Genomic DNA, 12,310 nt, shown 5'->3' with positions numbered 1-12,310 from the left:
GGGATTCCGAGATTTAATAACCTCGTCAACAATAATGCACGCTGACACGACGCATTATGCGCATCCATTACCGCGACATGGCCAAAGCGTGCCATCAGCTTCGTCGATGCTAATTCTACAGTCATTATCGACGCCATTATCGCCGCAGAAGCTGGCGCAGCCAACATTTCTGCACAGTCCTGATCCGAAGTGGTACCACTTTATGAGTTACAACGCGACGGATTAATGCTGGTTTTTGTGTGTATGTGATGGGTCCGCTAAAAAGCCTTCTAGCTTCTATCTTATTCCATACTTTTCTGTTTTTATTTATCTTTTATACTTTTTCTTTTCTTTATCTGTTAAATTGTGTAAAGAAAAATTATAGACTCTTTTTTATCTTCTTTTAAATAAAATGTCTCATTAATTATTAATTTTTCTGTTTCTAATCATGTCACTTCTATTTGTATATATAAACATCATTTTATTTTAAAATATTATAAAATATCTTCAATGTACTTAGCTGCGTAAAATATACATAAATGTAAAATATTACAACTGTACATAAGGATAAACTACTTTGCGGTTACTTATGAGATCACCAGTGAGATAGAGGCGCCTACTTTGCCACTCGAGCAATTTCACGACTCAGTAGCACGAAGTGCAGCATGTATTCAGGGGCTGCGAAAAAACTATTATTTTGAATTGGTTCTAAACAATGCGTTTATTCACTAAATACATAGAAAATTTAAAAATCTTTTTATATAAACTTAACGTACTGTAATTCGATGTAACAACGTAAAGGTGATTTTAAATGGCAAACGTTTCGACAAATATTCGTCGAGCCGATACAAATAATTTTATTATAATATAATATATATAAATATTTAAAAAATCATGGATATTCCATAATTGTGTTTAATCATTAAAAAAAAATATAATTTATTAATTAAACGCAACGCGTTTAAATCTGCCAATTATTTAACAAAAAACGATGATTAGCTTTATGCAATTTTCATGAAAAAATCATGACTCAATTTACATCTTTTGCGCATACATCTTGTTTCCTTCACTATTCTTTAAATAATCGCATCTACAATAGGGTGTGAGGCAATTGCGAGCACTGATTAACAGAATTCGCGAGGCGAACTACGACGCGCGTATATTTATCAAACAATCGGCTGTTACAGAAGGAAAAGATGCAGGACGAATGTCTAATTAGATGATTAATTGTTTAATTGCAAACTTGCGAGCAACAATGGCGTCTTATCACCAGTGCGTGCCCCCTATAGCAACGCTCGTTACGTTGTCAGATTAATACTGCTCGGTATCCGCAATTCAAATCTAAGCAAATGTGACCGTTTAAAGTACAAAGGAATACGGATCAAAGTATTACACATTTATGCAATCGTGAAAAAATAAACCGTGAAAAAAATAAATATTGTATTGCTATATGATATTATTACAATATCACGCCGTTAGTATTTTTATCCATATAATAGATATGTTTAATTTTATATGTTAATATACTTTATTAAATACAGCAAATAATAAATTTTAAGAGAAATATGATCAGCATTTAATTAAATATTTTTGTATGAGATTTTGTATGAATAACTCAATTTTTTTAAATAAATGACATTGTTTTTATTCAAAATCTTCTGCTTAAATATGCCTTGCATTTATTATACATAGGTATATACGCGTAAATCTATAAAATTCATATTGCTAGATTAGACACACAGCGATCGTAAATACAACAGCACACCACTTTGAAAATACTACCACGTCGCACGATCGATTATCGACGTCAGTGTTGAAAACGTTTGCACTACGTATACTGACTATATGTAGAGATCTGGCCGCCTCAGTCCATGCGTATTTGTCCGTCATGCCTGATTGGCTGCATTTGTTTCCAGCCGGACTGATTGCATTCCCTGCCGGAAATGGTAAACAAATGACAGACGTAGGTAAAACGAACGTTAATTGGTGACGGCGTACGGCGTATATGCGCGGAAGGAAAGAACCGACGTGAACCTGCGAAAATATTGACGAGCAACTTGAGGAACGAGGAGATTTAAAGAAAAGTGTCAAAAAGAGGAAATTCGCGAGGCAGAAATGATCGTTCCAAGTTTCTGTTATCGGATTCAGCATAACCACGCTTGCTTTTTCGAGGAAATTTGTGTTGGTATTCCAGCTTACGTCGCTGGAATTGATCACGTCCGGCTCGCCAATGAATGTTTAAGCTACTCTTTCAGAAGTGACGTCACGTTGAATTAGAGTTTGATATCGATACCATTGCGCGATTTGACGAACACTTAACAGACGGCATCTCAGTTTTATCTGCATCGATATTTAATTCCTATTCGAGATACCCAGACCTCCGTTCAGTCGTGTATCATTGACATTAATGCGAAAGAAAAGAAAATAATCGAACCGTTTAACTATAACATTATTGTTTCGTCGTTATTGATTTGTTAATTTTAAAAGGTATCTTAACATTGATGTTTTAGTTGATTATTTATTATATAGTAAAATTGAAGTCTTAAAGCAGAGTTTATCAGTTTTTTTTTATCAGAAAATTGTATATTTTGTAACTGAAAAATTGAAGAAATAAATATTCTACTTTTTTCAGGGGAAAATATCAATGAATTTATAAAGAGAAATTGGTTTTTTATGTAATTTAAACATAGGTTTAAATATAATATTGTTCTTTTTTGGAGACATATTATTCGCAATATATTTCATTATTGCCGCATTCAATGTTGTTATTTTATTATACAAAAATATCTATCAATTTGTACGAGAACATTTTGCTTAAAGAATTTTTTGTGAAATGAAAAGTTATCGGCTTGGCAAAGTAACATAGTCTTTTTCGAGAGCAAAGAATGCATCATCATTTCATTATACTCCGCTTTACGAGGCGATCGACTCTCGATCGGTCATTCCCGTTAGTAGTTCGCTTAAGTATTATTAACATCAGGTCGTGTCGTAAAACGTGAGTGCACGAGCTGCCTGACGTGCCTGTCACACACGACACAACGTGAACCGCGATAAAGTATTTAGCTGAAGCCTGCAGCGTACACGCGGTTGCCAATTAAAAGCCGTACCAACGAAATGAAACGGGAGACAATCTGTGATCCGGCATAAGTGATATATCGCGCCGTAATTCTTAATCGTGTTGCGTGCGGTGGTCCTCGAAGTTTTTCAGCTTCGAACTTACACGATGATAACGCCGTTGTCCCAAAAGCGCAGGAACGGTCTTTCAGATTTCGAAGATAAAAAAATAGGCTCTTTGGACGTCTCTAATAGGAATAAAACTAAGCGAGAGGATGTTACAGAGCATTCTGGGTTCTATTAATATAATAACGTTTTTGAATAAATTTATTTTGCAAAATTGAGCAATTTGGAGACTCGATGCTTGAGTTTCATCAGGTTTTCAGACCCGCCCTGTCGAGCCGCTTCACTGGTATACGATTCATTTCCTTTCCTCTCCCCCCGTAGTCGCTTTGTCTTCGATATGTTCGTCGCATACGTCGATATAATACGCCGTAAAAGTTCGTCTGTTGTAATGGAAAAGGAGAAGATATCGTGCGCCCGTGACCAATTGATCGGCCGATCAATTGTTCCACCGCCCATTCGTTTGATGCGCGAGGCGCTCTCGAGAAATAACTTGGTTACATGATCGTTAATCGCTATTGCGTATACATTTCTATAAAAATGCGGATATGCAACGGCATGCAAACGGAATAATTGAGATATGTGTCCTATCAGTATTGTAATTCTATATCGTATTATGCAGAAGTCTTCTAATCTTATTATTAAATAAAATTGTTAACGTTATAGAAAAGCCTAGTTTACGTCTCTAATAAATTTCAAAAAGTTGCGAAATTTCACTTGCGTGACAAGTCGGCTGATAGCGGTTTGTATTATTATTCTAAGAACTCAAATTATCAATTATAGTTGAGGCTAAAGTTCTTTCCTGAATGATTAATCACCGATTCATCGATGACTCACTCTGTGATTGATTAATATGCTTAACTAAATCCATTCTCCTTTATCAAATCTTAGACGTAATTAAGGTAAAGAAATTTCAATTCAATAATATCAAATATTTCGTGTTTTAGGAACGCAAGGAATCGTATCGAGAAAGAAGGCATTCTTAATTGAATCTGTCTGAGGCAGGAGCAGCGAGGACAGTAAGAAGAAGAAGAAGAAGAAGAAGAGGTGGGATCTACGGTAGCTGGAGTCTCCCGCAGAACGAGAATAGACTGACCTACCTTAGGGGATCATCCGATCTATTCATACTTCTCATTCAATCGTGCTCTCTCTCAGGATGCGAGACAAAAGCGGCGATGAAACAGAACTCCCACCCCCTACTCCTCCCACGTATATTCCGTGCGTTGTGTTTCTTTGGTTTTGTCTCCTCTCGGATACGACTTCCGGTGCCGCGGTTAGATGCGACTCTCAATGGGATGATGCGTCTTTCAAACCTGCGGTATAGGTAGGTGAATTCCGCGATTATTCCTGCGGTCTGGAGAGAGGGTCCTCTTCTTTCCGCTTCCTATCAGTTTCACGGATTTCCCGTTTGTCTCGCGAGCACAATGCATCATGGCCGTCAGAAAGAGAGAGAAGAAGAGGGAGGGAGGAGAAGAGAGAGAGATATATATATATATATACATGTAGGTCTGGAAGTATGTTCTGGGACTTTTATTTTTGATATCGGTATATTCCGGGACATTTGGCAGTTTCCAGGACTGTCCTGGAAAAAATTGATGTCCTACGACAATTTTCGGGACAGCTTTTTGAATCTGATTACATATATATGCGTTATATTCCAGGACTGTACATTTCAAAAAACGTAAACAGTCCCGGAACATACCTCTGGACCTACATATATATATATATATATATATATATATATATATATATATATACATGTATATCATACATAGATCGCATTGATCTTGAACGAGAGGAGCCTGAAATACATCGGATACACTCTTTTTTAATCATTATACTACCAGATAAAAAAATAACAAAATAAAAATCAATTTTTTTTACAAAATGTACATTTAGCTTCTATTTATGAAAAAATATGTAACATTTTTTAAATTTAATATTCGTGGATATATTATAAAATGTAAAAAAAATATATAATATTGAGACCGATTATTATATAAACTAAAGTAAAATGAAATGTCAATTTTACATGTCATTAAAAATTAATTTGTTAATTTTCAATATTGTATATTAAGAATAATCATATATCGCTCCTTTTCTCTCACAAACGTCTTTTTTTATAAGATTGCTCTCGATGCAACGAAAGATTCGATGGTTGGGCTATTGTTTCGCCGACTTGTGAGTCAAGCGTTAACGGATTTTAGGTCTTATAGATTATAAGATCCGTTGAGAGCACGTATACCTTTACATCAGTGAATCGTCGAGCCGTGGGAAGGGAGTTTATTATATAACGCGAACGCTATATAGACTACCTCGCGTGTTATGTACAGCTAACTGCCGAAAACGAGAGTGTACAAACTTACGGTGTTTATTGGTAAAATATTGTAAACATTTAATTGTAAATCTATGTTAAATAAAAATAGAGACTTTTTTAGAATTTATTATAAATCAGTATTGGGATGAAAGAGCACATTTCACAAAATTTATAACAATAAAAGACATGAAGTTTAATAATTTAAAAAATACTGTATTTTATGTTTTTGCGTAATGAATAACTGTAATGTTTGATTTGATGAAAAAGTGCGTGTGTGTGTGTACTTGTGTACGCGTGTTTCTACTTTCCATTTCTTAAATCTATAGTCACCCTAAGAGAGCCAGAAGCGAGGTTAATAATAAATTCCGCGCAGCAACATGCCAGAAATAAATACAAGTCAACGGTTCATGCCTAGAGGCAGGCTTGATGTTTCCGTCTTTATGCGCCGCACTGTCATTGTCCTTCCGTCGCGTTGAGAGAAAATACCAGTAGATCTCGTTACAAACATTCGTCGAAAATTTATTCTGCGCCATTCACGATGTATAACAATAAATTAATGTTAGCACGTTGGCGCGGGCGAATCTTTTATAGATCGAACGATGTTGCATTGTTAACCAACGCACAAAGAGAGATCGATTCGCATTTTTGTCGAACACAAGCTCGTTGATCCAATATTTACTTTCTCCGAAAATTTCATTTTTTCGATGAAGTATATATATATATATATATATATATATATAATAGCGGGATTTATTTCAAATCTCAAAAATGATACAACGTTATCAAATCAAACGTAGAAAGAAGAATAATGGATGACATCAAAGTATTAAAAAGTCTATCGTACTTCGCGTTTATTTGCGAAAAGCGATTGTTACAAGTCGGGATTTATTTTGCTCGCTGAAAATCGGGTCGCACGAGACGAGAAATGGAGGAATTGCAAACATTGTGTCGACCAGCGATGGGCGGGACTTCCGTTGGCGAGGAGGTGGGATGGGGCGAGAGGACGAGCAGAGACAAGACAGGAAAAGAAGGAATGATACCGACGTTTTGCGCTGGTGCGCCAGCGCGAGGACCGCCTACTCTTCTTCCACGCACGCTGTCGTCGTGTCACCACCCGGGGGGCATCAGGGACAATGATACGCTCGTCATTCGCGACGCCGCGCCGTTATCGGAAATTCGCATCGCGGTCGATCTCGCGAGCGACCAATCGGCTGGTCGCGTCCCCGATCTCTCGGAATGGCCATTATTACACGGGGAATAAAACGATGTGAGCGACAACGAGCTGTTATCGAAATTTTATTTTCCCGCGTCGTATTTTCTGTCCAAACTGCCGTCCGGCAGTTCAACGCGTAAGATATCACGCACTTGCCGGTCGAGGATCGGATCATGTCAATTCGCTATGCGCACTGCGACTGAAAGTAGAAGCGTGTACCAATCGTACAAAAGTTATTATACCGTGCTTTCTTTGATACGTGTTTAGAACGTTTAGGAAAAAGCTAATTGCAATTGTCGACGTAAAAGAATTAAAAGCATTGTATACGCAGCGTTTGTCACGCGAATGGTATGTCAAAAATAAAATCTGTCCAACGATCGCAGGTAATATCGCGAAGTCTCGACTTGGCTAAGACACAAGCTCGTTTTGCAACGGCGCGGCGGAGTCTCGAAAATGAGTTTTATATAGTACTCATGCCATGGTATGTTTTTATTGCCTCGTTAAATAAGTTCCGCGGAAAGACTCGTAATGTCTTCCGTTCTAGTACAGCAGTTTCCAGGAGCGCGATGGAATCGAGTTTCATTTCTGATTCCCGTTATCGATCATGAAGATTCGCAGGCAATTGCATCGGATTACTAATGAAAATTGATAAATATTTTAATTAAACTTATTTTTGTGTAACAACCTTTTAAGTAAACGAACTTTAATCTCATCGGTTTATTTCGTTAAGACAGATGTATACATCATTTATGAATATGTAAATTAATTTTAAGACCTTCGGTAATTCTGCCAACGTAAATATATCTATAAAACAATATAAAGCAACTATGAGATAAATATTAATGAAATGTAACAAAAAAATATATAATAACGATCCTTTGCATTTCATTATAATATGATAATGGAAAAGAAATAATTAATCAAATGAAAATATGTCTGTAAAAAAGAAATGTATATTTTGGGTTAGATAATTGTGAATATATTGTAAGAAAGCAGCTTCCAAACATAAAAAGAGCAAAGAGTTTATTAAAATTACGATATTAGAATATGCACGTTTAAAAAAATTAAAAAAATGTTATTTTTAAACAATTCCATAATCATTGCATGTTTACCCGTAACGAGAAAATGTGTCATATACCGTTTGCGGCGCATAAAGTTCATATATGAGAAATTAAAAAACCGCGACATGTTTCTTGAAAGCGTTCTAATTTGCTCTTATTCGTCAAGCAATTTAAACAGTAATTATAATCTCCTCCATGTATTTTTCCATGAGCTTTTCCTGCATGTAATTAAAATTATAAAGCACTGTATAAAACAGTGCTCATATATCGATGGATTATTTTTTAAGAGAGTGATCGAAGAAAAATATTATAGAACCACATTATTTTGTATGTTTCGGTTTGTATTACGAGCGGTATTCAGGTGTTAGTATCACCGACGATGACTTTCAAAATTTGTTTGTATATAATTTTCTTATGTGAGCTCCAATAGACATTAATTTATTTATTTGAATGTAACAATATATATAGTTGCCCTGAGGAGGACCAAGGAGGTCGAAACGTTGGCTACGAATTAAAGTGGATTACAAGTTTATGTAAATTCTTTATTAACACCTGAATACCGCTTATAATACAGGCCGAAACATATACGATTAGCTTTTGCTTCAGACGAGCGAAGATACTTTTATTCACATTATTTTGTTCTCTGCATTTACATACAGATCTACCAAACGTTTCTCTCAAAATTACAGATATACACATTATATATATATATATATATATATATATATATATATATCTTTTATTTATCTCATTAAAATATCACAATAATTTACCGTATAGGAATTATTTTAGAGTATATAGAAAAATAGAAACGAAAAATGTGTGAATAATTGTAACGTTTTGAGAATATCGGATTTTGAACTTCAAAATTTTACATAAAAGAATATTATAAAAATAGAAAATATATTTGATACATAGCTTCTTAAAAAGTAAAAAATTAGGATTACATAATTATAATATTTTACATCTTCCTCACATATAATTTTTCGAGGCAAATACAAAATATCTGTCATAATACCTATCGCTAATGATGATGATAAATGAAAATCGCTACTCACCCTGTGCCAGTCTTCTCGCCACCGGTTTGGATCTCATCGCTGCACGACGGGTGGCGAACTCGAAAACAAAACACTAACTGTAAGAACGTCGCTGACGGTCCTCCGAGCCATGCGAGTTTATGCACCGATTTATTATCCTGTCGATCAGTTCACGCTCTGTTCACCCCCTCCCTTCCTGAATTGTCAATCGGGTTTCGCGACACGCGAGTGACAGCTTCTTCACTCTCGTCAGTCTCGACCGATCGCGGCGAGAGCGATCGAGAAATATTCGCTCAGACACGTACCGGGCGCATACCGGACGATGGTAGCGTCAGAGAGGGTAGTCCGCGCTGCGGTCGGCTTCCGGTACGGACCGCGACCGATCGCGTCCTCTTCCTCCGCTCCCTCCGCTTATCCGACGGCGGCGAGAGAGAGGTCGGTCGGGTCGGTCCGTCCGTCCGTCCGTCCAGCTGGGATCCTGACGCACGTCGGATCTGTCCTCCGGCAGCGCGGAGGAGGCTTCTCCTGTCCTTCGCGTCTCCTCCTTCTCCGCCACCTTGTCCTCCACCCTCGCGACGCTCTCTCCCTCTCTCCGCAGCCGAGCTCCCCCGCGAGGCCTCTTCCACCGCCTCTCTCCCTCCCTCACCTCCCCTTCGCTGCCTCCGTTTGCCTGTTCTCTTCTCCTTACACCACCTCCGACGTTACACCTCCTGCTCTTCCGCCCTCTTCTGCTTCCTCTTCATGTCGCTACCGGTACCACTACCACTGTCCGCGACACTACCACCGCCGCGGCGGCGTCGACGACGCCTCCTCCTCCGCCTTCTCCTGGCCTTCCCCACCTGCGGAGTCGACCTGGTGGCTTCCCCACCACCTAGGCGACCCGGCTCCGCTGTCCACCAATGATCAGCGGCTGTCTCTCCTCCGCGGTGCGAATCGTGCACACGGCAGCTCTCGCGACCTCTCGCCTCTTTGCTCCTGAGCTTCTGTCCTACCTGCCTCTCTCTCTCTTGGTCGCTTATGCAGTCTCGTCGGAGGCGGAAGATGCCGGAGGCCGTTTGACTACGAGTCTCGTCAATAACGTATCATGCTTTCGATCGATACTTCTCGCGGAAACTTCTTTATACAACTTTTCATTCACGTCTGCCGTACGATAATTGTCATGATTTTAGGGCGCTCGCAAGTTTGAACATCAATGAAACTTGACGTGTTATTTAAAATCGATGTCGATAATAGATGGTACCTTCGTGATTTGAAACGTAACGTGCGGAAAATCTAATTAATATAATGACTTAAATTTGAATATTTCGAAGAAAGTGGCAAAAGATTAATTCTTATTTTTATCGTTTGCGCCATGCGATGGAAGAATTTGCCATAATCAGGCCCAGTCTGATTTATTGAGTCGTAGATATTGTAGTATAAAGATACCTCCATCACTTCTTTCAGATATGCGGTGTAGATTCGATTTTACGAAAGTCTGTACCGTTTAATAAAAGTATCATATATCGTATCGCTCGATTTCTCGACATGTCCGTATAGTATCTAATTTCGTTGCATCTCTTCTTACGTCTGCTCGAACGAACGGCAGCATCCGTTAAGAACAGGTGTTCGCATGCAGGCTGCTCTCATTTGCTGACGATGCTGATTACTGATCGCCTTCGTGTCCAGCCGCTATCGCTGCCGATTGCTGACGTGTAGTCTGTACCGCTCCGATACGAAGTATTCACCACGTGCACAGATTATAAACATTCTTGTTCGATAAAGAGCTATCGCGTAGCTTGCGAATATTCATGTTTCGAATTGCCACGTCCGAGAAATTCTATAATATTAACATTTTGGTAACATGGAACAATGCTAATCGTTTGTCCTCGTAGAGCACGGTACAGATGTTTGCATAATTATTTTTACAAATTTTCATTAATAATTTTTGCTAATAACTTGCCGTTTCCTCTATCCACAATATAAATGAAAAACTTTCATGTGCTTCACTTACGTATTGACATCAAGCCAGCACACATCACAATCATCATTTATAATGTCACATCTTTTATAATGTATTGCATCTTTTGAATAAACATTTGAAAAATTCAGCGCAACACGCAATTCACGTGTGAAAATCGTTGAGCAAAGATTGCATACATATTATAATACAGTTTTATATCAGTGCAGGAGTAATATCATTTTAAATTAACATTAATTTCATATTGTATTTAAATTAGTAACTGTCAATCATCTTTTCGAGCAAACACACGCTTCAGTAATAACATGCCACTCGAAAAGTCAAAACTTTAACGATATAAAGCAGCAGTATCGTTTAACACATCTCCAAAATCGTATTTTAGATAATCGGTCTAAGAACTGAAAGGTTCAGAATCAAATGTGATATACGTTATTCCGCGACTTCTTTTGTAGCCGTTTACACTCCAATATCGAAGTCATTCTCGCAGTTGCTAATTTACACGTGGCTACACCCCAAAGACGACCACGCTGTCGGCGAACACGTGGCAAGCGGGCAGTATCGATTGATATTCCAGTCGATGCCCAAAACGTTACATTTATTGTTTACGGCGCGAACGCAACACTGATTTCGTATGACGTACAGCACACCTGGTTAGTTGTCGAGTGATCCTCGTCGATTTATCATTGATATCTCGGATCGCGCGTCGACCACCCTTGCCGGTCAAGCGACTTACTTCTCGACCGCGCGATCCACGAAAACAGATTAAACAGGCAGAAGGAAGATCGGGGAAACTACCCGGGTGGAGTCACGTCGCGACGACGTCGAACCCCGGCGGGCAACTCGCTTCACGCCAGCACTTCGACTTTGCATTTCTGGGTGCGTTTGCTCGACTAAGCGTTCCCTCCTCTCCGTCTTCGTCGCACCTGAACGTGCGACCTCCGACCCCACGAACGGCGGTCGTTCGGCGCGAAACGCGCCCGCGCACCCTTCCGGGCGCAGCTCCGCCCTGCTCCTTCGTCCTTTTCGACCCAGGATCGGCTGCTTCTCATCCAGCTTTTTTTTTTTTTCATTTCCTCTTGCTCTATCCCACCGAGTTAGCGCGTTCGGATTCGCGTACGGATTCAAAGAAAACAACACTTGTTCCGGATGAGGGTGAAATCATTTAGGAAAGTTACGATTGATGCAAAAATCGCGTAAAAACTTGCTTCATTGCGTAGCACGTTTGTTTAATTATATAAATTTTATATCGAACAAGAAACATTTACTTCGCCAGAAACTAATAAACAATTAAGAATTCTATAGTTAAGAATTCTAATCGACTCGACTAACTATCATTGATAAATTTTATATTTATATAAAGTTGTAGATAAACTTCTTTGTGTAAAATTCTTTTAAATTGTCTGTAATATATAATATTCTTCATAATGTAAGTAATATTGTAATCTCACAAATTACGTAGACCGGTGCTTTGATAAAATAGGGATACCATTTACCGCGGTGCTACTATTTGCGAATACTTTAACGTATAGCGAAAATGGCGCCGAAACTTACTGAAAGAAACAAGAATAA

At 38.5% G+C, this 12,310-nt stretch overlaps 1 protein-coding gene and 1 long non-coding RNA gene across 2 annotated transcripts in view; one reads left to right on the top strand and one right to left on the bottom strand.

Moving 5' to 3' along the window:
* The window catches only part of LOC143899383 (uncharacterized), a 138,650-nt gene extending 134,032 nt beyond the window's left edge, over positions 1 to 4,618 (top strand). The window contains exon 3 of the long non-coding RNA XR_013257472.1: positions 4,104 to 4,618. This is a non-coding gene — a long non-coding RNA (uncharacterized LOC143899383). The remainder of the gene's footprint in view (positions 1 to 4,103) is intronic.
* The window catches only part of LOC143899377 (transcription factor hamlet), an 82,258-nt gene extending 70,438 nt beyond the window's left edge, over positions 1 to 11,820 (bottom strand). The window contains exon 1 of the mRNA XM_077409637.1: positions 8,806 to 11,820. Within this exon, the coding sequence (XP_077265763.1) occupies positions 8,806 to 8,842 (37 nt within the window). The 5' untranslated portion in view covers positions 8,843 to 11,820. The remainder of the gene's footprint in view (positions 1 to 8,805) is intronic.
* Between the last annotated feature and the right edge of the window lie 490 nt (positions 11,821 to 12,310).

This window comes from Temnothorax americanus, unplaced genomic scaffold (genome assembly GCF_048541705.1).
Source record: "Temnothorax americanus isolate GAGA-0224 unplaced genomic scaffold, ASM4854170v1 Scaffold27, whole genome shotgun sequence".
NCBI lineage: Eukaryota > Metazoa > Arthropoda > Insecta > Hymenoptera > Formicidae > Temnothorax > Temnothorax americanus.
Note: the sequence above shows the minus strand (reverse complement) of the source record. Positions and strands in the feature narration are given on the sequence as shown.